General features: G+C 35.5%; 1 protein-coding gene across 2 annotated transcripts in view; it reads left to right on the top strand.

Annotated features, from left to right (window-relative positions):
• Positions 1-26,880, top strand: part of LDLRAD4 (low density lipoprotein receptor class A domain containing 4) — a 260,918-nt gene that overhangs the window by 115,214 nt on the left and 118,824 nt on the right. For both annotated transcript variants that reach the window (XM_034429402.3, XM_034429403.3), the window contains exon 4: positions 7,166-7,306. In XM_034429402.3, the coding sequence (XP_034285293.1) occupies positions 7,166-7,306 (141 nt within the window). The remainder of the gene's footprint in view (positions 1-7,165; positions 7,307-26,880) is intronic.

Below are 26,880 nucleotides of genomic sequence, written 5' to 3'. Positions count from 1 at the left end.
GTCACCAAAGTGATCATCTGCCTCTGGCATCTTCCTGTATCAGTGCTGCCCAGTATAGATACCTGCTTGCTTTAGCTAGGCAGCTGGGATGATCTTCACACTTTAAGTGACCTGCTGGGAATATATGCCCTTGGCTTACATTCCCAACATTCTTCACTCATCTCTCCCAGAACACTTCACTACCACAATGAGGCAACACAGCAGGACTTGGGAGGGTTTAGTTCTGACCACATTATAAACAATGACTTGTTGTTCAATCATTATTACCTTCTTCTGTAAGAAATGGTGTTGACATCATTTGTATGCAATTAATACTGCAAAATCTGTGATAAAATTTAAACCTACGGAGTAGCTCCATTCTAATTTGGTGATTGGGTTCATACAATCTAAGATGTAATTTGTTTGATTTTAGGTTAGTGCACTGTGAGAATGCAGCTATTGTGATTTATTAAAAATTCATTTGCTTGTTTATTCAATTTCTGTGTCCGCCAATCTCAGTCAGTGACTTTCGGCGGTTTTTCTTACAGTTAAGAAAATATATTACAATTTTTAAAATATAAAATAAAAGCTTATTTTACTGGTAAAACCAGTAAAAAATCAACAAAAATATTAAAACATTTAGAAAAATTAATCCACTATCTATAAGTCATGCAGGTAAATATTTTTTTAATGCTGACCATTGCTTGTAATTTGCCTTTGATTCCAAAAAATATGTGTGCATTGTGTGGATATTATTTCATGAATTATGAACAAAATTGGATTTTTTAAATTCAGAAATTATATTTTCTTCATTTTATAAATTGTAGGAGGATCCATATGGCTTTTCTCTAGTTTGCTACCACATCACTATTTTTGAACAAGAATCCAATGCAACCTACAAAATATTTTTAAAAAAGTTTTTGGCTGGTCCTGTCAATTCTTTGACAGTGAAAATTTTGGGGTTTTTTTTATTCCAGAGGAACTGTGGGGCTGCAAATCTATGTATAAATAGACCATGCTCTGTTTTTCTGGTCTGTTAAATTTCAGAATCATGAGTTTCTTTCTCCAAGGTTGATTTTCTAACAACTTCTCACTTGATAGACAAAATAACTAGGTGTCTTTTGCTTCCTATTCCTTTAACCCTCTTTCATGTTTGTCTGCTTCATTAGCATTTATAGAGCCAGACGTAGCAGCCTAATATGCGAGCAATTTAGAATTTACTCACTTATATTTGGACCTGTAAATTGCTACTTAAGCACCTGCTGTTCCTGGGATCAATATACCTCACTTTGTTTACTTCTTCCAGCATTATTCTTCCATCCGATATGTACCGTATATGCATCTAGAAAATTTGGGTTGGTTGGAGCACTAGTAATATTAGTATGACTAGCTTCTAAATTCATAAGAAAATTTAAGGGAAAAACGTGTATTTATATGCCATTCATCCTACTGTTCAGTAACTTTGGGCACCTTACAACAATATAAAGCAATTATAATGTTAAAACATTAAAAACATTAGTTAAAATTTAAAACATTAAAAGTGAACAAAACTAGATTAAAAAGGGACCAGTACATATATGAGAAACCAATATATAAACGGGGTGGAAGTGGGATTTACAGTAGTCTACTAACCACCTCCAGAAAGCAGCTGCTTATATATATTACAGTGCTTTGCTTTTTTAGAAAGCTAGTCATTGAAGAAATGCTAAGACGAAATATGAATGTTTTCTGAGAAGAGGTCATGGTACCATTTTTAGCCTATAAAGTCTGGTTTGGTTGTACTGCAATTTAATATCAAATGAGACAACTAATCCCACTGAAGCCCAGTTGAATAAAGTAGCCTAATAATATAATCCTGACCTAGCCAGCACTACCAACAAAAGATGGCAACCAACTTTGTAGCAGAATTGATAAAAATTGTGTCTTGCTTTTATCAGGGATACTGAAATTTGAAATCAGAACATTCTTCTTCTTTGAGATGTAATCTGCTAAGAATTAAGACTGATTTAGAGTTGTCTGCAACTACACATGAACATTAGGTGTACCTACAGTTCAAAGGGGTTGATGGGTATGTGGAGATTGCTGATGGTTGCACACAGTCTGATGCACACACCTCCCGAATACCAACTGTGCATTGTGTGGAGGTGCACATCCTGCATGCTGATTGGTTGATCTGATTCTTACAACACCAGGAGCATTTGAGCAATAATGTTTAAATTTGGTAACATATAAAAGGAGCAGCTGTGCAACTGTTTCTGAACAACAGTGTGCTATTCTGTGCAGTGCAGCAGAAGGCCTTTCCACAGCCCATTGTGCTCTAAATAATTATGATTGATTCTTGTGGTGGGGTATTGCAGGCAGTGGTACTGGTAGTGGTGCAGATAGAGAGGTATGATTTCAATCACTTAATATACAGGTTACTTAATGAGCTTGATATGAGTAGCATCTTCATTAATGAGCTGTTATTTAAGGAAATGGATTAGAGGATTTTACATTTATGACGATCACCTACAACACCCTCAGACTAATTTCCTTCATCAATTAGATGAATTCTACTTATCACTATATTCATATATATAAAATGTGAGAATTATATGGTAATGATATGCAGTAGATAACATATTGTGCTGTAGTGGTTAGAATGCAGTACTGCAGGCTGATTCTGCCCATTGCCAGGAGTTTAATCCTGACTGGCTCAAGATTGACACAACCTTCCATCCTTCTGAGGTCAGTAAAATGAGGATCCAGATTGTTGGGGGCAATATGCTGACCCTTAGAGAGGGCTGTAAAGCATAATAAAGTGGCATATACAGTAAGTCTAAGTGCTATTGCTAAAACAATGGAAACTTCAAGAAATGTGGAATAACTATGATCCCCATTCAAAGCATCCCTAATTGATGGTGATATAGTCATCATGATAGGACTGTTTTATAGTGGCTGGAAACCACCATTATCCAACCACCAAAGAATTAAATAAAAAATTATTATGAGGTTCCCCTTTGAGTTTTCTTTGTTCAGAACTTAATTGACAAAAGGTGGAAAAAAAGTTCTAGATGTTTCCCTTCTGATATCAGGCTCGTGCACTGTTTTGCCTACAAACTGCCGCAATTGTTTTGGGTAAAGTAGATGGCGTATTTCATCAAGTCTGGCAAATGCAAGAATTTTCCTGCTGCCATGACTGATGTGGTCAGACCTTGCAATAATCTTGCCAAGATCAATGTGAAGACAGAGTTGGCCTCTGAACTAATTGTAGCATCTATTTGTATATAAAATTACAAATGTAATAAGTGATTTTACAAGGGAACACACATAGAACAGTGGACAAAGGAGTATTGAATTACACTATACAAACTATACTGAATTAACTGATGTATAAAAGTACAATGAATGAATAAAAAATATCATTTACCCATAACTGATATAAATTCTTTTCTTTTCTCACCTATATACAAAAAGTTCTACAAAAAGAGAGGAAGCCTTTTTAAAAAATCACTAGACATTTAGCTTCAATGATTCCTATCATCTGGGTTAGAGATTGTTCTGTAACTGACCACTGAGGATTATAATTATGGCTTGAAACTGAAGAAGGAAGCAAAATAGCTTTGAAAAGTTATTTATAAACCACAGTCCTGCTGGCTTATCTTTAAAAATGGAATCACCCAATTCTTCCCCCACCTTCTCCTGTCTAGACTAGCTGCGTAATAACTCAATTTATGAAGATCTCTCTGGTGTGTCATTAGGTTCAATTGCTAGTTAACTTTAGTTTCCTTGTCAGTGTAATTCAAGGTCACTGGCTGTTCCTGACAGCATTGTTAGCATACCAGGTGATAGGATTGTTTCTATATCCTCAGGTATAATATGTCTGGACATGCTAGTTTCAGCTGTTAATCTGGGTCTACATGCTGGCTTTTTTGTATTTTAACCTTGTTTTTCTTCTGATTTATGACCGTATTTTCTTTAAAAAATACATAACACGTTGCTCTCTGTTATGGTCCCCATCCTGACTGGAGACCTCACAGCTGCAATTTATATTGCTGGGAGTAATCCATTTGGTGTGCAGAACAAAAAAGAAAATGATAATATATTTTCAGGACATTTACAGGTGCTTAGTCATTCAAATGTATTTTTAAAAAATCCATCTAAAACCATTGTGGATAATAAGGCATGTATGAAAAAAGAAGAGGCAAATTTAACTGAGAAGAATTGCTTTGAATAAATTATTTCTCAGTGACTGCTTTAAGGATAAGCATTATTATAATTTGCTTTCTGCCAAATTGGAAAATATTTCAGGAAATAACAATTCCAATGGATTAAAAAATGCATGCAAAAGAAAAATATTATATTGTATACAAAAGGCACCATTTAGCTTAATTTTGATATAAATTGCTGAAACATGGCACACAAAGCAATATTCTTATTCATTCCCAAAGTCAGTACATATCCAGAATGACTTTTTTTATACTGTTGAATAATTGTCTTCTTTAAAGACAATATGTTGATAATTCAGCCTATAATGATAGAATCCACATTTGGATATACAGTTTAATATCATGTTTATATCCTTAAGGAACAATGATCGTTGTAAACCAATATTTATTAAGAATTGGAACATTATTTGAAAAGGTCATATTGTATGATAAGTCCTTTCTCTTCCATATTCCACTTCCCACATAGTGATTTTGTTAATCAGTCCCTTTGAACCTTATCTGTGGAATTTAAAAGCATGGAAAAGTCAGTTTATAATGGAAATGAAATTGTGAAAATGAATTCTGGAATATATAATCAATAACCCTGCTGAAAAAATAGTCTTTCTTAAATCTACACGGATATGTCCCTATGTTTTTTTGGTAACATTTTGGAAGTAGTTTGCCATTCATAATTTCTGAGATTTTTCTTTTAATGTCTCAATCTAGCCTACATTTGTAAGGTTTCCTGCCTCCCCCAATCCCTCTACCAATCAGATTCAGTCATGTTTAGCTTTTTCAAGATCAGCAGCCCTGACGACGTGCTGTCACCTGCTATGGCTAAATTATTGGCAAGGCATATTGCCTAATGTAGAGTTAGACTTAAAGAAGTATCTCTAGAATAAAATATTTTTTCAATTACTTTTTAAATATTTATTAAGATAAATATGGCTGATTGTTTGAATTTTTAAAAAATTGGTTATTCTTTTGTTTTTGTAGCATTTTTAAAAGAAATACAACATAAAATAATTTAAGGGGTTTTATTTTTGGAGGAAAAAACCACAATTTAATTATTTAGCCATTACCTCTAGAAAATGTTAAATAGGAAACGCTAAACCTTCTAGAACAGTGTGCAGCCATATGTTTTCTGTTAAACCTAAATGCCCAATTTGTATACAATATAGGAAGCTGTCTGCCCAAGAACAGACATTCCTGGGAGGAGAATGAACGAATTGTGGCCTTTACTGGATTCTTGGACTAGATAGTGTACTTTTTTTTTAATTCAGTGGGGAAAACAGTATTCGACTACAACATTATTTTTCTTATGAACTTTCAAGTTGCGAACTTTTTGTCAGTATGAACAAACTTGTCTGCAACTTCAGCTAAAGGGGTCTGGAAGTCAGGAGAAGGTGGGAAAGGATTAGAACTGACTTTCTCTTGCATATTTTTAATGCTTGTTTGGATTTGTGAACAAACTAGATTTACGAACTACCTCTCAGAATCTAATCTAACCTGTTTGTAAGTAGTGTACTGTCTGTATTGTGATTCTCCAGTTTATTGCCATCTGGATTGTTTAAAAAGTGGGCAAATTCATAGTCCTGGATGGATTATTGCAGATTACATATAAAAGCTGAAACATTTTGTAGTTGTTTTTTTTTTAAAAAAAGATTAGTAGAGCCACTAATAATTATATCTTTTCAAAGTAGAGTATGTTCCAAACAGATATAGTACCAGACATGGCTTATGCTGGATCAGTTCAAATATAATATACATTATATACTAGCATTTCTAACACAAAGCTTCTGAAGTGAAAAATAGGTTTAAAAGCAGCTGCATTTTTTTTTAAAAAAACTGTGGTTTATTTTTATATGCATATACAGCATATATTTATGATGAACATTTTCTGTTAAATAAATTCTACCATTCATCTTCTGATTTTAGTCTCTCTCAGGTGTGAAAACTTTTAAAATAAAGAAAAATCCTGAAACACAAATTTAGTAATACAGTAATGAGAATGGTTAGCAGAAATTGTAAAACAACTGAGAACTCCATATGAATGAGAAGCTTACTTAATAGGCATGGAATGAAAAGAGCTTTCCATGCTTATTGAATTTCATATACTGTATGAAACAATAGAAGTTGTGGGGTCTGCCCACCGTTTAAATTGGCCTTCCTTAAACAGAAAAGCTCTTTGGTGAGTTAAACAGCCTTCTGTGCATGCGTATGGGTGGGTGGGCGGAGCCTCCTGCAGTCGCTGCTACCGGTTCACCCAATCCAGAGAGAACCGGCTGAATCCCACCACTGATGTGGTTATGTTATGTTATGTTATGTTATGTTATGTTATGTTATGTTATGTTATGTTATGTTATGTTATGTTATTTATTTTGTCATGTTTATGTAATGCATATTGGAGATGGTAACCCTTTAAGAACTGTGTGCAACAAAATTTAATTTTAATGTATGCTGATTAGTGTATATTTAAAGTGACTTAGAGTTATTATAAGTCTAAGACCAACTCTTCTAATGGTCATTAAGTGAGTCATCCACCCACTCAATGATCATGATCTTGGCTCTCCCAGCTCCAACTCCCATGTGGTCTGCATTGGGCCTTGCAGTATTGAATGGCTACTGAATGATTAGTCATTAAGCAAGTAATAAATGTGAGCAAGACATTTAAACAACTCTTGAATGCATAGGGAGAAGTCAACCAACAAGCCAGGAAAATAAGTGCTACTCACGTATGGGTATCCAACATTGTTGACTGTAAATGTCTAATGTATTTGTGATGAATATGGTTATGCTGACATTCCTTCTGCCACTTAAATTATTATTAAATTGTATTGTACTTAACATTCCTGTTCGAGGATCAACTGAGTAGAAAAGTCCTTTACTGTCATATCTTACATGTGTATTGAATATGTTGTACTACAGATCTGATATACAATGAAACAGAAAATAGATTGTATTCATTTGTGCTTTCCTTTTATTGTGTACCTTTTCAGAGTGCAAATTCACCTGCACCAGTGGCAAATGCTTATATCGTGCCTCACTGCTCTGTAATGAACAGAATGATTGTGGGGATAATAGCGATGAAGAGAACTGCTTACTTGTAACTGAACATCCACCTCCAAGCATCTTCAGCTGTGAGTACTTGCCAGTTATAAGTTTGCTGTGAATTTTGTTATATTTCTTTTGTTATTGCTGGTATTGTTGGGGGATACTGGAATCGAAGTAGAAACTGGTCACTGTATGTAATTATTACAACAGAGAATAAAAATATAGTCATAGTTGTGATTTATCATATTCTTTCTTCTCAGTTGCTATGCTTTATTAGTACATTAAATTTTCATCAAAAAAGAAGACACTGGGAATTTAATTGCTTACAACAGAGGCCCCCTACCCTGGTCCATGGACTGGCACTGAGCCATGGCATGCCAGCAATCGGGCCACGCAAACAAGCAAAGCTCCATCCTCAGGATGCAGGCAGCACATGAAACCACGCCCCCTCAGGCGCATGGAAAAACCTCTCTCCACAGAACCGGTCCCTGGTGCCCAAAAGGTTGGGGGCCACTAGTTTTCAGCACTAATTTCTCATGCTCATTGATAGAACTTCATACAGCTAATATGTATGAGCTAATATGCTCTTTATTCGGAAAACAGAAGAGGCTAACAGTTTGTCAGTGATGGAGGTTTCAGGATTATCTAGGCTGAGTAGGAGTATCCATGTGGCAAGCAGCCAAATATTAGCAGAAGGACTGAGTAAAACTAGACTGGTCTTCATATGTATTGTCTGCCATTAGATATGTATAGATTTTTTTTTTCTTTTTTAAATTTGATTTATATGCCGCCCTTCTCCGGAGACTCAGGGCAGCTTACAATGCATTAAGCAATAGCCTTCATACTTTTGTATATTTATACAAAGTCATCTTATTGCCCCCACAAACTGGGTCCTCAATTTACCTACCTTAGAAAGGATGGAAGGCTGAGTCAACCTTGAGCCTGATGAGATTCAAACTTACAGTAATTGCAGACAGCTGGTGTTAATCACAATGCTATTAGTCTGCTGAGCCACCAGGCCCGTTTTGACCTTTTAAAACACAGAAAGCAATTTGTTTCAGACTCTTAAAGAGGATCCTTTGGATTTTGTCCAGTTTTAATTTTGCCGAAAATCTAAGTATTTATAGGATGGCATATAGTATCTAAAACATGATGTACTTTTTAATGCTTTTTTTTTTGGCCCAGTTCTGTCCAGCTACAGCTAAAAATTATTTTGATATAATTACAAACCATATTTTCACATTAGGTTTTAAATGCAGAGAAATTCTAATATGGTATATATTCCATGATAATATAGCCTTTCTGGTAGCATCAAAGTGAGCTTTCCTTCATATTATTCAAAAAGATTATATAAGATAGTGACTTTCTTTTTAATTACGCTTTAAATAGTGAAGATTAATATAAGACATTTCATCGCTCAAGCAAACAAATAAGACACAATATAATCTCTATTGTCAGAATATTTGACAGAATTTGACAGAATAGAACACAATCCTGTTGAATTCAGTAGCTGAACTGAAGACAAATCCTATGATTTTGTTCAAAGATTTTGAAAAGGTTGCTTAGAATAATATATCATATATATTTCCAGATAAGCCAAAAATTTTAGGTGTCAAAATATACTCCCAAAATTGAATTAGGATTATCAACAGATGGGTTTATCTGTGAGTATATGTGACAACAAAGTACTTTTTAAAAGTATCCACATATCCCGTATATATTCGTATATAAACCCACCCATGGATAGGCTGACCTTCAATTTTTTAACCAAATTACAATGAAACAACGTACCATTGGTAAAAATTAAAATATGAAAATTTTGAGCTTTGGTTTATTAGCAGGTGAGTCATTTTTCATGATATTTTGATTAAAATTTCAAGGGTTGGCTTGTCCGCTGATGGGCTCATATACACGCATGTATAGTATTTTTAAAAATGAATTAATTGGAGCATCTTAAGAAGTACATAGAGCACTAGTGTCACAGCCATCACATTAATCTTAAAAGCTGTGGTGGCACAGTGGTTAGAATGCAGTACTGCAGGCTAATTCTGCTAACTGTCGACTGCCAGCAGTTTGGTAGTTCAAGTCTTACCGGCTCAAGGTTGACTCAGCCTTCCATCCTTCCAAGGTCAGTAAAATGAGGGCCCAGATTGTTGGGGGCAATATTCTGACTTTTTAAACCGCTTAGCGAGGGCTGTAAAGCACTGTGAAGTGGTATATAAATCTAAATGCAATTGCTATTGCTATTAACAATCAGAATTTGTGTATACATCGTCTGATATACAAATCTTGCCTTTTGCTGTAAATTAAGTGTTTGGCTTTAATGGGATGACATTAGTGTGGAATCATGAGTTCCTATAACGTACCAGAGATGAAAAACACCTAATTGACTGGAAGGTAATTTAGAAAGCGTGTAGTTTCCTTGGAGAAGAAACTTCGAATAAAATGATGCTGTTTCTAAAGCGAGTAAGCTGTGACTGAGTTTTTACAAAATGAAAATGGCAAGCTTGGGTATTTCACAGGATGCCAATATTAGCAAAGAAGTTTTCTGACCATGCTCTTGCACTTTGTTCATATGCTAGTTTAGCTGAGAGAATTTCCAGATTATATTCCATCAGTGAGAGGAGGTTGAATCTGTCCCAATTTGTATTTGCGCTTGCTGCAAATCTGAATTTCTGCCAATGGATTTTACTTTAGTGTGACACCTGACTGGAAATGCTCACTGATGTATTTCAGTGGTGGGTTGCCCCCCCCTTCGCACCGGTTCTATAGAACCGGTAGTAAAACTGGCAGGAGGCCCAACCCACTGACTCCGACGTCACCAAAACGCTTTTGTGGATGCGCAGAAGAGCGCGCGCACACATAAGAAAAGTAAGCACATGTGCGCAGCCCCGCTGCGAACCGATAATAAAGGTAAGTAGAACCCACCCCTGATGTATTTCCACTATCTCCATGCTTATTTTAGGTTTTAGAGTTACACTGGAATCCTTTTAATAAACAGTTGCAGTTGTCTTAGGACCGAAACTGTAGATGTGTCTAAAGCATTTAAAGATTTGAACACAGGTAGTTCTCAACTTACAATCACAATTGGGACTGGAAAATTTGTTGCTGTGGTCGTTAATTGAGGCATCACACGATTGCACCTAATTTTATTATCCTTTTTTGTCATAATCATTAAGCAAATCCAAACAGTGGTCATTAAGGTAGACATCCCATGATTGCGATTTGTGACCTTCCCTGCCAGTTTCCCCTTTGACGTTGCTTGCTGAAAGCTTGCTAGGAAGGTTGTAAATGAGAATTGCACGATCCTGGAATGCAGTGGTGAAATCCAGTTTTTTTTTACTACTGGTTCTGTGGGTGTGGCTTGATGGGCGTGGCATGGTGTGGCTTGGTGGGCAAGGCAGGGAAAGGATACTGCAAAATCTCCATTCCCACCCCACTCCATGGGAAGGATACTGCAAAATACCCATTCCCTCCCCACTCCTGGGGGAAGGATATTGCAAAATCTCCATTCCCCCCCACTCTGGGGCCAGCCAGAGGTGGTATTTGCTGGTTCTCCGAACTGCTCAAAATTTCTGCTACCGGTTCTCCAGAACCTGTCAGAACCTGCTGGTTTTCACCCCTGCTGGAATGCTGTAATGGTTGTAAACACATGCTGGTTGCCAAGTGCCAAAATCGTGATCACATGACTACAGACGCACTACGATGGTCATAAGTGCGAGAATCAATCATTGCTATTTCACGGCTGTCATAACATTGAATGATTGATAAACTAACGGTTATAAATCTAGGATTCCCTATATCAGATTTGTAGAATACCTTTTAAATTTGAAGTGATTTCATTTGCCTCTAAATAATAAAATGTATGTTAATAATTCTTTTACTTTGTAAATTAATTTTTTGAGTAGGAGCTTTTTGTTTTACAGCTGTACATAATGGCAGAATTCTTCAAATGTCTATAGATTCATAGACACAGATTTATTCTCCATCCTTATCCATTGCTCAGTTGGATGCATACAACTGAGTGCTGCTTGTGTTTCTATCACCCAACCTTCCTTTGGGACCATCCCTACAGAGCTCTTCTTGAAAAGGTTTATCTCGCTGATCAGCTGTTGAGCAAAGTGTTTTTCTGCTGCACCTCCTTTCCCACCAAACAGAACATTATGAATTTTCAGCTTCTTTTCATGCAGGCTTTCTTGGCATGAAGCCAGATTGGGGAGGATGCTAGATTTTGTGCATTAATAGATTCCAGATGTTTTTAAGCATTCCACATGTTGATAGTGTTGGGCCAGGTGCAGTGATAGAACAACTTGCCCAGCAGTTTTAAATTACAAGGGAAGTGAAATACTGCTCATTCAGCAGCACAATTAATTAATGCATTGTTACAGTTACTTTAATTATAGCATTCTGTACTTTTGCATTAGATATATCCTTTGTGAGGAGTACTTAACAACCAAATATACTGATGACAGAAGTGGTAAGGATTTATCATCGTGGTTTTTGCCACATTTGGTGCATTATGCTTTAATGGTTATAAAACTTGACATTTCAGAATGATTGCCGTGATCTATTATTAAGACCATAGAAAATTTGGGACAAAGAGACCTAGTCAATATTCTTTGTAGCCTGGATGCAAGGAAAGCAAATATATCAATATGATTTTATAGCTTTTTTTCATATTCATATGCCCACTGTAAGAGAATATAAATCCACTTTCTATTCTGGGTCAGAGCATGTAGACTCTGAGAATACAGATAATACAGAGGAAGAGCTGTACAGAAGAAATGATTGAATTGCAGATTGGTAAATTCAAAACATTGATTGAGAATTCTGTCTTACTCAATTTATTGTCTAAATTGCATGTTTTCTCTTCCATGCCCTTGTAGCCCAAAATAATAATTCTGCAAGAAATCTTTGCACCTTTATTGTATTGGCATTGTTCACTGTACAGAGTTAATTTGTGTGCTTGGAGTAGAGGAGCATCATCAATTCCTTGCTGATTTACAGGAGAAATGCTTTGATGAGTAAGGCTTCTGCTCATATGTTAGTAAAATTTAGCTGTACTGCCTGTTGCATGACGTCATACTAAAATAATCTTAGGTATATTCTGCATCCAATTGAAATAGTATATATTAACGTTTTATAAAACTCAAATGAATAAGAAGTTACTTATTTCGACCAAGGATAAATGGGAAGTGGATAGATAGATGGTAGCTTATTTGGTCAAACAAATAAAGAGATGGTAGATAACCAGTTAATATTTTTTTTTTGCAAGAATTATCAAGTGTCAAGTGAAAGGACAAACATTTATTGACAATGTTAAATAATTTAAAATAGTTTATTAATTTGCTAAAAAGATTGGCGAAAGAGAGAAAAAATCTGGCCCAGAGATTGCTTACACTCTACTTATTAACTGCGAAACTCTATACATAGTTAATAATATTCTTGTAAAAACATTGACACTGTTATGCCAACATTATTTTCATTCAGCCTGTATTTCATGACATTGCTCCAGGAGATACAATGGATTTCACAGATATGATAATTGTAACATGATTTCTTGCTCATATTTCATTGTTCAGAAATGTAGCCAGGATGTATAAATAGGAATGACAATCTTAGATTATAAAATTATGGTTCCATTCAAGTACTTAAATGTTAAAAAGCAAGTGTAAAATAATCACATTGTTATTATCACTGTCTGTGATGTATTTGAAAACTATACCATACACTACTCCCTAAATTTTGTGAATCCTTTTCATAATGTCAAATGCAGCATTAATAGAATTTTGTGGAAATGTGTGTGTGTTTTATAAATTTTGTGGGTTAAGCAACTTTTAAATACACCAGACTTTTAAATACATTCCAAAGGATTTAGAACATGTTTATAATACAGTAAGGACATTATCTACATGTAGTTCACACAGAGAGTTTTTGCAAGGTACTGTTTACCTATATCAGATAAATGACTGAGATCCCTCTCTCTCTCTCTCTCTCTCTCTCTCTCTCTCTCTCTCTCTCTCTCTCTCTCTCTCTCTCTCTCTCTTCCTCTCTTCCTCCCTCCCTCCCTCTTTCTTCCCACTCCCTCCCCACCTCTTTTTCAGGAGTGCTGCATGAAGGGCTGACCCTCATCTGGGTTACTCTTTCATTTATTACAATATGTAGCCGTCTGGTATAGATGTTAATGAAAGTCTGACACTGCCGTTTTAAGAACTGCAACAATGATAGTAATTTTCAGTGTCAGATTATGCTTCACAGAAGAAAAAAATATTGGGGGAGGAATGAGAGAGAAAGAGTGAAAAAAAAAATCCAGTTCTAATAGAGTTTGCCATCAGCCTGGCTGTGCCAGACAGATGGATCATGAATACTGTCTAGACACTCTCTGCCTGAGTGAAGCTGTGGTCTCTAAGGACGAACAGTGAGATGCTGGTTTAAGTAATGGGGGGAAGCCAAACTGCATTCTCTTCTAATCAGATAACAATCAATGCAGATTACGCTTCATCAGGCCTGAGAAATGGCCCTCTGTTACTGATAACAGGTCAAAACCTATTTCAGTTGAAACTTATCTATGGCTAGATGTTAGGGAGAAAGAATAGAGCAGAATTATAGGCAGTTATAAATCTTGATTTCAACGATTTGTTGCTGAAATATTCAGAATAATTGTAGGTGGAGTAGTGGAGGGCAGAAAAGCGATCTGATATTACTACAAAATGTGTGCACAGCACTTTTTAGTTACCTTTTTAACCTACACTTGATAAATAACTGAGAAATAATTTACTGAATTATTTTCTTCTTAGGAGAGACGGTAGAAATTCTACCGTTTCTGATAGTCATTCTAGGTCATCTGCTTTCATTAATTGTTTACCTAACAGGTATCATATTATGATAAATGTGTCTGGGAAGTCATAATAAAATGCTGGATAGATTTTGCTGGTTGTTTTGAGCATCCCCACTGCCTACATGCCAAACAAGAAAAAAAGCAAAATGCAAATATCTCAGATATGTCTGGTTTCTCCCCCCGCCTCAAAAAAAAAACAAAACAAACAAATAGGGGGTGGTTTTCTTCCCACCCACCCCAAAAGACAAAGAGGAGCAAGGAATGGGATGCAACTGAAAAAAAATGGTCGTCTTTAGTTTGGTTGGTTTTAATCTCAGCTAATAGTTACATTAGTTTCAGATTGTCAGATTAATTTTATTATTTTATTATGAAGACCATTTATTTTAGAATTTTATATTTCTAATCTGATTGATAATGTAGGAAATGTATACTCAGGAAAAAATATAACAAATAATTTGTAACATTAAAGGTAGAATAATAAAGTAGAGATCTTAATAGCTCTTGTTCATTTACCTGTGCAATTAGATTTACCAGGAACCAATTCTGTAGTTATTGCTGAGTTACAATTAGGCCAAAACAAGATTCTGCATGTTTTTATAGAAAGGAAGTTGTACAAAGAAAAAAAAGCCTTATCTATGTACTATATTAACAAAATAGATACTTTATCTGCTAATGCTTCAGAAGTGGGAAGAAATAGGGAAAGTTCCATATATAGATTTTTGGCACTTTCTGCATACTTTCCTAGTTGTATCGATGTGGATTGGATCATAACACAGATTAATAGTGTTGAGTGTTTCTAGTACTTCTTTGTCCTTACTAGAAGCGTGATGAACAGAAATTCAAACTATAGCAACCTCTCCTCCTTTGTGTTTGTTGTAACACTGATGGAGGAAGCTTCATTTTGGAATTTCTGCTAGAAACTGAGAAGCAGTTTTGTTCTTAACATAATAATGCTATTGAAAGGCATTGTTTCTTCATTCTTTTTCCTCTTGCATGTTTAACTACATAGAAATCTTGAATTCTTTTGATGCAAACTATGTTTCTCTGTTTATCTTTTGTCAGGGGTTTAACCAGCAAGTTGTGTCATGAGAGGACCCCTGGGAGTTGACCTAGATTCCTTGAAGAAGTATGTCTTGGAAGAGATTTGACAGAATCTGACTGAAAAAAGATAGGACTGCAGGATATGGGTCTAGGACAGAGGCAACACTAGACTATACCTAGAAAAGAGTTAAATATAGCAAAGTTAGGAAAATTAGATATAAAATATCAGAATGAGAAGCAGATATGCACAATATATCCACTGGGGAAATATATCTGTAATATATTTTAATTATTGAGACAAATTCCTTGTGTCTAATAACATTTGGCCAAATAAAGTGTTGTGTTGTGTTGTGTTCTGTTCTGTTCTGTTCTTAAACAGAACAGATAGTTACATCCTATCTTTTTCAGGTGCTCAAGGCAGTAAATATATTGTTTCCTCCTGCCGTTTATTTTCGCACAATGATAGTCCAGTGAGATAAGCTAACTCACCTGCTGAGTTTCCATGGCTGAGGGTGAGCCTGAACTTGGGTTCCCTACTGCTAGTTCAACACAATATCATATCGCACAATAACACAATATGATTTGAGGTATTCACTAATAACATATTAGTTAAAATAACTCTGTGTAGAGCTGGATATTAGAAATATTGCACACGTGTTAAAATTTTATGCTTGAGGTTGTCTATTAGTAAATGGAAAAAGACAATTGGATTAATAAGGAGCAGAGACAAGAGTGTGTATATGTGTGCATGTGCATGTTTGTTTATATTGCCCTTTCTTGATAACTCTTCTCCATTGACCCTAACCAAATGCAATCAATACTCTACCAATGACTTTGGTTCTTCTTCCTTTTTAGTCTCAAGACCATCTTGATAATGGGTCTTAACCTTGTACTCAAGAAATGGACACTGAAAGTTGCCTGCATTTTTCTCCTGAAAATAAAATACTTTATTCATTAGCAACGATGTATGGCATTGTAATTTATGTAGGACTGAAGTGCAGAAAAGAACAAATTATGGCTTCTTTTATTCCCAAACCTGCTTCGAGTCCTTTTTACTAAATCACCCAATATTTGTTGAATCACCCAAACTTACAGTTCCAGCTAAATGGAAAAAAACGCTATTTAGAAAGTGTGGATCCCATTTTGAGAACGAAAAAGACTGAGAATAGCCTAGTGTCGTATACCATTGTAATATTAAAGAAAAGAACAGTCTGTTTTTTATTCTACATATATAACTCTAGGGTTTTTTAAATTCTACAAATAATTGTACAAAATAATATATAAAAATCCACAGTGCATTTTTAATGACTCAGTGACATCAGGCCAGGAGATAATACAACTCTCCAAAACCTTTTAGACTTACATTGAACTCTTGTGTATTAGTTTCTTCAGATAATGAATATTTTTTTAAAATGTAGCAAGAATCCGTAGGATATTGGTACAGCATGTGATTTACATTAGGGAGAACAAGATAACCAATTCCAAATTTTGCAGAAGGGAAACATATTGTGAGCTTTTTAATGTTGGCAAGTCAAGGGCAGTTACATGGTACTCAGTTTGGGACTTGATTGGCCCTCTGAATCAGAACTAAGACCAGTGTTTAAAGAGTTTCAAGACAAGATTTGGAGAAACTTGAAATTTTAGCACTTAGAAGTCTATAAATAGGGAAGAGTAGTCATTCATTACCTCTCTTCCTGATCCACAAAAATTTCTCTGTATCCTTTTTAGGCCTAGAATTCAAATAGGATACTTCCTTTTCCTAAGGACCACTCAAGGAAATGTTTTTTTTAAATCACATAGCAGATGCTAGAACATAATGTGTTCTTTTGTTAAGCATCTTTTTTTAAATGACATTTTGAAAGTGGGACATGCAGAAACAGGAAAGCTAGCAAAGTTGATGTACTATGCATAACTTATTGAACAATTTTGTTTCAGATTTTTTCCATGTTTTTTTTTATTTCAGATCAACATAAAATTGAAATATAAGATAATCAAATGTAATTCATTCTTCTAAATTTATTTTACTATTTATTTTTTATTTATTAAATTTATATGATGCCCATCTCATGTCAAGCGTGGCTTAGAGGAAATTTCCCATTGAAAACATTAAGTAATATTATTTATTATTAATGAGCCAGTTTAAATCCTGTTGGGATAAAGATATTTTTATTGTGCTGCTTTCCAAGCATTTCCTTTGCAGCCTCTTAGCAGTATCCTCAACGTACAACCACAATTCATGATTGGAATCTTCAGTCATTGAGCGAAACAGTTGTTAAACAAGACATCATATGAGTGATTTGCTCAATGATTGCTCAATGACTGCAATCCCAGTGCTCTTAGTTGTGGTCATTAAGCGATCTTCCAGCTTTTTAAGCTGATGGAGTGAAAGAGCTGCCTGCCACAGGCATTCTGTTCTGCATGAGTCCAAATCTTCCAGGGGCAGCTCTTTTGCATTCAAAGAATTGCCCTAGGGACTATGCCCCGTGCAGGGCCGAAACCCTCTGACAGAGTGGGCAGCTCTTTCCCCCTCAGAGAGCTGCCTGCCAGAACAATTATGCCCCACATGGGGTTGAATGACTCTGGTAGGCAGCCCTTTCACTCTCAAAGAGTATAGCTAAAAAAGGTTTGCCGCGAAACCTAGGCAGGATCTTGGTATGGAGTATTTGCAGCATAGAATGTTTGCAATCAGCTCCAGAAATGAGAGGCAATCTTCTTGTCTCCAGATGCTGCTGATAAATGCCCATCCTACAAAATCTTTGTGCCAAAATCCTGCCTTGATTTCAAGACAGACCTTTTTCAGCCAGCCAGCCCCCAGAGACAACAGGGATTCCTCACAGCAGCACTTTGTAACCTTCCTGCCAGCTCCCCCATTGACTTTCTGGGGAAGCCAGTAGGGAAGATTGCAAATGAAAATCACATGAACATAGAGTGCTTGACAACCAGTTGTATTATGTACCATGGAGTACATAACTTGCAATGGGCATACCTTCAAGGCATGGTTCATAAGTCCCTTCATTCAGCAAATCATAATTTCAAACAAAGGGTTGTTAAGCGAGGACTATCTATATTCAAACTGATATACTTTATAATGAAATATATCTGTTATGATTCTAAAACAGAATCATATTGGATTTGAATTTATACATAGGTATTATAATTTTGTCTTTTTTGTCCCTTTTTTCCATTTCTTTTTTGTATCTTTTTTCCTTTCTTTCCCCACATTAAAACAAGAAAGTAAAATGAAGTTTAAGCAGGGGATGGAGTTGTTATTCCTTAAACTAGATTCAATAACTATCTAATTATCACTTTGTATTTGTTTCCCCAAATTACATGTAATGAATTGGCTGCTGATAGCCTAATTTAAGTTTATTTTACACAATCTAACTGTGCATCAATAGGGCAACCCAAGACATTTTGTTGTTCTCTCTAATTCTATTCCTTTAATCTAAATGAGATACCATATGAGCCAGTTTGGTGTTGTTAAGGTATTGGCATAGAAACTAGGAAAGTGTGATTTTAGGTGTTCCTTAGTGGTGGGTTGCTCCCGGTCCTGTCCAGTTCTTTAGAACCAGTAGTAAAAGTGGCGGGAGACTCCGCCCACCCGCACGGAGATCATAAATGACGATCTGCGCATGCTCAGAAGTGAGCACGCTTCCGTTGCGAACCAGTAGTAAAGGTAAGTAGAATCCACCCCTGCCTTAGACCCAAAAGCTGGCTGGGTGATTTTTTTGGGGGGGGGTTGCTCTCTCTTAGACCAACACACCTTTCAGTGTTGTTGCTGTAGAAAAATTGGAGGAAAATACTACAGTGATTAGACCATTATCTTCTGGTTCTCGGCTATACCATGATTCTGGTTGATTGACCACTTGGATCTGGAAATCCCACAGGATCTTAGCCCTGTTAGTTTTCACAACCTTCTGTGGAATCTCCCATTGGGGCTTGGGGAGAGTCTAATCCATACATGTTGTAGATATTGCCATATACAATGGCAGTTACTTGGTTGTGCCATTCATGCTGTTCCTACCTGCATCTTACAACCTGGCACTGTGTGTTGGACTCTGAGGCCTCTCTGCATAATCTGTACCTCAAATCCTGCCTTATGTGGTGCTTCTATGGATCTGGTGCTTAGGGCTTGTTCTTGTGTTGTAATGATCAGGACCTCAGTGCTGCCTTTTAGTCAAGCCACTTCCAGCCACTGGTTGGATTTCCCAATGCCTGTCTCTCAGCTATCTGTCGATGGAACATCCCATGCAGGGTCTTGTCTTGCCATGGCACTTCCTCTGCTTGATCTTCCTCCATGTCTTCCGCTGCCTCGGATATTCTCTCAGCAGCTCATTTTACTGATGTATTCTTGGATGCTCTGTGTTTCATAGGATAGGATAGACACTCACCAGATCCTTCCTACTATCTTTCCAGCGTGTGTATAGTCTTTGGGTTTACTAGATAACACTGGCCCATTGTCAGCATCAAAATAACATTCACACTATTTTTATTATTATCCATTGCAAAGTCAGCCAGATTTTCGGACTGGATTTGTCATTTTTGTCTGTCTGTCAAGTCCTTCCCAAGGACCTGGGATAGGCAGACATGGATGTTTGCTGATGTTATGAATATCATCACAGGATGAATGCTGCGACTTTCCAAATAAAGGTTCCTTTTCCAATTGACTGATAGTGAATTTGTCAATGCCAGTGGAGTTCAAGTGCTGCGCCAGTTGTTTTCTTTTGCCACAGTTGTTCTATTTCTGTTTGCAGGTCTTTGTATTTTTTGCCTTTTCCAGTTTTTTCCCTTCTGTTCTGCTGTCTCCAGGTACTGCCACATCTACTATCCAGACTTTTTTGTCTTTCTTTTTATTATTATTATTATTGTTTATTAAATTTTTATACCACCCTTCTCCCGAAGGACGCAGGGCGGTGTACAGCCATATTAAAACAAACATATACCATAAAATTTAAAAACAATTTAAAATATATAAAATTTGGCCCTTATGTTAAAAACTACAAACACCCAATTAAAATTCATATTCTAAGCCAGCCCAGCCTGTTGAAATAAAAGAGTCTTAAGGGCACGGCGAAAGGTATGTAGGTTGGGAATCATGCGAATCTCCGGGGGCAGTTCGTTCCAGAGGGCAGGTGCCCCCACAGAGAAGGCTCTCCCCTGGGTGTCGCCAGTCAACATTGTTTAGCTGACGGCACCCTGAGGAGTCCCTCTCTGTGGGAGCATATTGGCCGGTGGGAGGCTATCAGTGGCAAAAGGCGATCTCGTACATACCCAGGTCCTATTCTTATTGACAGTTTGTAAGTCTGGCATGTTATATGGCATGTACGTGTCTCTGCTATTCTGGATGATGCTAGTATTGAAGAAAAGGAATCAGAAAAAAAAAATACTGGGATTTGCAGATTGAAATTGAATGCTTATGGGGGGAAAAGTTTGCTGTTATATCAGTTTTATGTTAATGACAGCCTAACCTCACATCCTATGTTAATAATAGACCCATATTTAGGAACAGCTTGGATAATTAATTATGAGTAAAAGCTAATGCATTATAATATTAATTTTTCTTGTATTTTTGAAATGGTTGGTGAATAACTTCAAGGCATGCAAATCCCATTTCTGTTCAAGAGTTAAACAAATCATTCCTGGCCACTCCAAATAATCCCTTCTTTTGACAATATTACTCCAATTTTGTCAACCACCAACAGATATCTTAGCATTTAGCGTGGATGTCTGAAGCTTTTTGTGATTATTGGATTCTGCATGAATTGGAACTAAAGGCATATTAATAGTGATATGCCTGATTTTTGATAGTTCTAGTGTTATTGTTTTTGATTTCTTACATTTATGGAGTCTTCAGTAGAAATTAGTTCTTCCTTTAAATTCATCCTACCTGAGCCACCATAACTGCTTCTCCACACTTTTTTTCTACTTGCTATGCAGAGAATATAACACATGACTTTTGATATAGATTAGGAATTAGGAAAAGAGGATGCAATAAATGGAAATAAGAAACATGGTATATTAATTTGATGTCATGGAATTCTAAAGAGATAGATATAATTTGCCAGGAAATAAATATTTTCATAGATCCTCTGAAGAAGTTAGTTTGTACATGTTTGTAAAAATTGTAATTTGTACTTCTAAGATACATCTACTTTTAAAGATTGTACACAATCTTTGTTGCAAAATCTTCTGTAACATGAACCAGTAACTAATTTAGAGAACTCCATTAATCTGACTATTCATTTTGGACATGACAAAGAATTGTAGGATCAGGAAGAATGAAACACTTTCTTTTCCTGCACATACGTTATGTATGAAGATCCTGTTAAGATCAGCTGGAGGTATACTTTTTGATTCACCCTTCTCTTTTGATCTTGTCAAATACAGAATAGAAGGACACAGGGTAGTATTAGTAAAGTTTGTGAATACAGAGTCTGACACCTAGTAACACCTTGATGGAAATAGAAAGCTGTGAACACAGTATTAAAATATGCTAACAAGCTGCAGTAACTAATGGGCTGAATTTTACACTGCAGATGTTCATTCCGGCACTTGTGAGAATGCGGTAACAAATGTGTAGGGTAGCTGTCAGCAATATTCTTGGCATTACCAGGTTCTGAAATACTCACTTTTTGCTACAGTTTATATAGAATGCTTTTCTGGAATAAATAGAAGACATCTAATAATACAACTCAAACAAACAAACAAAACTTGAAGCCAAAGAAAAAAGTCTACCCTTTAGCTAGATATAGTTCTTTGATGATCAGATCACATATATTGAATTGTAAATAGTTTTACATGCATTAAACATGCATTAAATATAAAGCATGTGATTTGACTAGCTTGCTTGAGTCAGATGGCTCTGCTGACAATTTTTTTTAATGGAAGTATGTGCTGCAAGGTGCTGCATAAAAATATTTTATGCAGTGCTTGGATGGGTAGATGGAGGGATGCATGTGGACATGTGTCTGTTTGTTTAAGCCGCATACCTCTTCATGTATTCAATATGTGTGTTATCTTTTTCTCTGAGTTTAAGAAAAGTTCCAAAATGTAAAGAGAGAGACGAAGAGAAATCAGTTAAAAATGTGGTGATGTTTCTGAGAATATAGGAGACTTCGTGGAATTAAGGTTCAGGATGTTCCTGTTTGTTTAAATAACTTAGTTCTTGTTCCATTACAGTAAATGCCAGCTTTTTACCTGCTGTTCCATTGATTATTATCCGTTTCCTATATTTCTATGTCAGTATGATAGAATGAATAAAAACAAAACAAAAGAAAAAAACTTTAAACTATACCTCCTAAAGTTCTTATTTGTAATGTAAGTTCTAAATATGCTTCAGAACAGAAAGACTGTTCTGAGACATGATCAGCTACCATTACCTTTTTTTCAACTAACAAACCCAGAAGGCAGCAGATTTCAGAGTCTGCCACTGATCAATTTCTTTATAATTTCATAATTTCATTTCAGAACTTTTGTTTCACAGCCATCACTCAATTATTATTAGATACCTAAAAGATAGGCATATGTGGGAAAAGTGGTTAAGATCTGAAATGCTTTTTGTCAGCTTGGTTGATATTAATATAAACAGCATTTATTTACAACATTCTATCCTCAACATGAAATCTGTCAAAGTGGGTGTGAAGTAGGTGTAGATGCTTAATTTTCCATGGAACATACCGTAAATGCCCCCTTAGTTATGCATTTGCCTAAATATATTTAATATTAAAATGGTAGCAGATCCTTTGTAGGTCTACTTAAATGGTTGGTCCCATGTAGTGTATTACATCTGTTGTTGACTATAATTGTGGAAGGGCAGTGTGATTGAGTTTGTAGCTGCAGTGTAGTGTAGTGGTTAAGACATTAGGCTACATCTTTGGAGGCCCAGATTTAAGTCCACTCTCAGTAATGAAGCTCACTGGGAGATTTTTCAACCAACTTTTTTATTCCAGCCTATTTCATTGAGTTGGTGTGGGTGAGACTAGAAGAGGCAGTGCTATGACACCTTGACTTTTAAAATAATCAGGATAAAATCTAATGAATAAAGTCAATAAATAAATAAATGATTTTCCTAATGGCATTAGACATAGTCTTTATAAATTTCCCTGACAAAATCCATGATAGTATCAAGTCAAAAGAAGACAATTGTATGCATTGTTTTCTGCTCTCGCATTTATGCTTAAATCCTTCCATCCAGATAAACAAATCAGACCTTAAAATCACAATTGCTGTATAGGCTGCAGAATCATATGGATCATAAAATGATGTCATGCAGTAGTGGGTGTTAGCCACATTCTTCCCAGTACCAGTGTTTATTAATATCTTAACTGAAATAGGAGAAAGAAAATATATTTGGGTTGCTGTCTTTTTCTGCAAGAATGTTTGATCTATAGGCAAAACCATATGTACATGATTTGTACTTTTCATTTAGCCTGGATATTGTTGACCATCTCACAGAGAGCATGGCCTTGCTTTCAAGATAGTTGTGTAACTTCGCCACTTATTTTGGTTTATCATGGTGGGAGCTAAATAGCAAATCTATCTGGGAACAATTGTATGGTTTGCACTAACCCACATTTGATACTGTTTTTCAAAAAAGATATTTCCCAGCAGATATAATTATGGAATTCCTGAGCAATGACTAAATAAATTACAGTAACTGAGTTCACACAACATCCTTCTCTAAAAACAAATAAACAACATTATGGTTTAGCACAGCAGAAGAACCTAGCCAATATAAGGAATAAATAAACCAAACCCCATAATTACTCTTTCTGCTATCTATTCTGTTAATAAATTAGCATGCCTCATGCAAAACAACATTTTTGACAGTTTTATAGTTGAATGAAATTTCCAGGAAGGGTAGTCCACTTCCAAGAATCTATCCAAAATCTAGAGTTTCTCTGTATTAATAACAGCACTTCTCCCTGGTGTTCTTCAAACTGTTGAAACATTTTTGACTTGTTTCTAGCAGGCCCCAGCATTCCTCACCAAATTTGCATCAGTGCCAGTCAAATATTTGCCAGATGCTTCTTGGAATCATTTTATCTTTACAGACTTTTATACTGATCCCACCTTTAACAATAAGTGCCTATGAACTGTACAATGTTTGCTTTTGTCATTCTTCATATCTTTTTTATCCTGAACACCTGTTGTTTTCACTGAGTTATCTGCAGCACTTATGATCAGCCAACTGCCCTTTGACATTTATACTAAACTGCCAGGCAATAATGCTATAATTTTATACAGTATATTCTTGTTGAAGAGATTAATAATGCATTTTATAGTTTCATAATTATAATCTAGATATTATTTCATACCCAGAAAATCTGTTAGAAAACAACAGAGGCATCTAAAATTCCGAACAACAGGCATAATTTCTGAGTGAGAACATGGTTGATGGCCCTCAGATATTATTGATTGATTTATTAAATTTATATGCTGCCCATCTCACTGTCAAACATCAATGTCTATCTGGGGACTGTCTGTCTCTCATAGTTTCTGCCTATTGTATATGATCTCACAGAGTTGGCAAGTCCTATTAATTAAACAGTTTCACTTAAGAGGACCCAGTGGGCCTTTTCCTGTTGCAGCACCTGCCTTCTAGAAAAGCATATTCCAAACATCCATATAACCCCTATCCTTGCTTCATTTAAATGTTCTCTAAAACAAAAAGTTTTTCTCTACTCTTGAAGAAGGATGGGTGCTAGGGCTCTTATGACACTGTGTATCTCAGGATGAATGTTCTCATTTTCTTCCAGATACATGCCATTCTTCCCTTTGATTTTTTTTTAGTCTTTTTATTGTAATAAGCTGCATAGTGTCATTATAAAGCTGGGTAGCATCCTGCTTATTACAATTTAGTGTAATTTTTTATTGTTTGTGTTTTGATTGTTTTCCATCATTGGGCTGAAATCTAAGTCAATGAGTTTAGGATTCCTCTTTAAAGAATTCATAATCTTATAAAGGGTAGGCTTTTACCTTTTATGCTGGGAGGAAGATAGTTGCAAAGAACTGAAATAATTTCTGTGAGAAATAGCTCATAGTGCTATTGAAGAAAAAATAACCTTGAAATTATGCCAGTAGTTAATTTTACAGCCATGAAGGACTTTTTAAGTAATCATGTTGGCTCGGTTTGAATATCCTGCACCTGGTCATGAAACAATAGTAGACAATAGCACTGGAACTGTATATTGAAGTATGTTATAAATAACTTGCTTGCAAGCCAAATTGTGAGGATTAATGCATTTTCTCCATTAAAATCTCTCACAGAACGCTTTCTGACCAGAAATGTTTCAGAAAATGAAATAGTAGTTCACCACCACTTTAATAAAAGATTTATTATTTTCAGTGTCAAGAGACAATGGGTATTACTCTTTAAAGTTTTATATACAATTTAAAAACACTTTTAAATTCTTCCCTACTTTGTGATATTTAAATGATGAAAAATGGATAAAATACATTATAAATAGTTAATAAATATTGTGGCATAAATATTCTAGGCAAAATGTGCAGTCTTGCTGAGAATGTATACTATTTAAAAATAAAACAAAACCAGGTGTTTGCTAAGAGAAGAGAAAGTATGTGTAATTGTATGCATATCGTAAATAGAATGATTTTTTTCTTCTGATGAACCTCTGCAGTGTTGTTCGATCTTGTTCCTTGATTGTAATTGAACTAATATTGACAAAGATTCTTTTTCAAACATACAGCTTGTAATTTGCTGTTGTTATTTTCAAGTAATGTTGATCTATTGAGTGCTGCAACGGCATTTCTGAAGATTAGTTCTCATCAATTATTTTTGATATACCTAGATATGATATCATTTCAAGTACCATGTTGGGTACTTATTTTAGAAATAGAACATTTTGCTTCAAATATGAAACCATGTGTGTGTGTGTGTATTCATATTCCAGTTTTTTAAAGTATGTGTAAGCAGTGATTTCTGGTGGTAGACATCTACTTATTTAGATTATATTGAGAGATGAGAAAACATTTACAGATATTATGAGGGGGTGTTGCATTAACATATGCATATTCAGGCACAAGATACAGTTGCTGCATGGCAAATAGTACTTTTAGCTCCATTTCTTATTATACCACTCATGGTGAGTGCTTGCCACTTACGCACACTGTGAAAACATACAGCGTTAAAGTAATTTGTCTTCAGTTTCAGCTATTTTTTTAATACTTCTAAAGAAAAAAGGAAATACTTCACATAAAGATATGTAAAAATTCAAAAAAAATATTCCATCTTTACCACATAATGTTATCAGATCTTCAGTAGAGGTCCTGTTGATATCTATAGGCCATCTGAGTGAACAAAGAACACAAGAGTTCAATTCTTGTTTCACATATTTCTTAAATTTTAATAAAAATTTAATAAAATGAAAATTTAATAAAATGAAATAAAGACATCCAACATCCAATGTATTTCCACCAGACAGTAATCACCCCCTACCTTTATGCTTTCTGAGGACTTGGCTTTGCTTCAAATAAGAGGGAGGTCAATTAGAAGTTTATCCTCTGAAATGCATGATACATGGCCACTTTAATACCAGCTTTTGTTTTCTGTTTCAGTGGAAAATATAACATAAGAGAGCAAGAGTCATATGTTATCATACATTATGGAACTCACAATCATTCAGCCATATATTCCTATAACATTGTGATTTTTCTGAAGACTTGGTTTTCAAATAAGATGTCTTTTGGGATACTTTGTATGACAAAATAGCAAGGCTCTCTGCCAACGTAACAAACAATTAAATGTATACCTGAAGCATT

Source organism: Pantherophis guttatus, chromosome 3 (assembly GCF_059756535.1).
Source record: "Pantherophis guttatus breed Tessera chromosome 3, ASM5975653v1, whole genome shotgun sequence".
NCBI classification, from domain to species: Eukaryota; Metazoa; Chordata; class Lepidosauria; order Squamata; family Colubridae; genus Pantherophis; species Pantherophis guttatus.
Note: the sequence above shows the minus strand (reverse complement) of the source record. Positions and strands in the feature narration are given on the sequence as shown.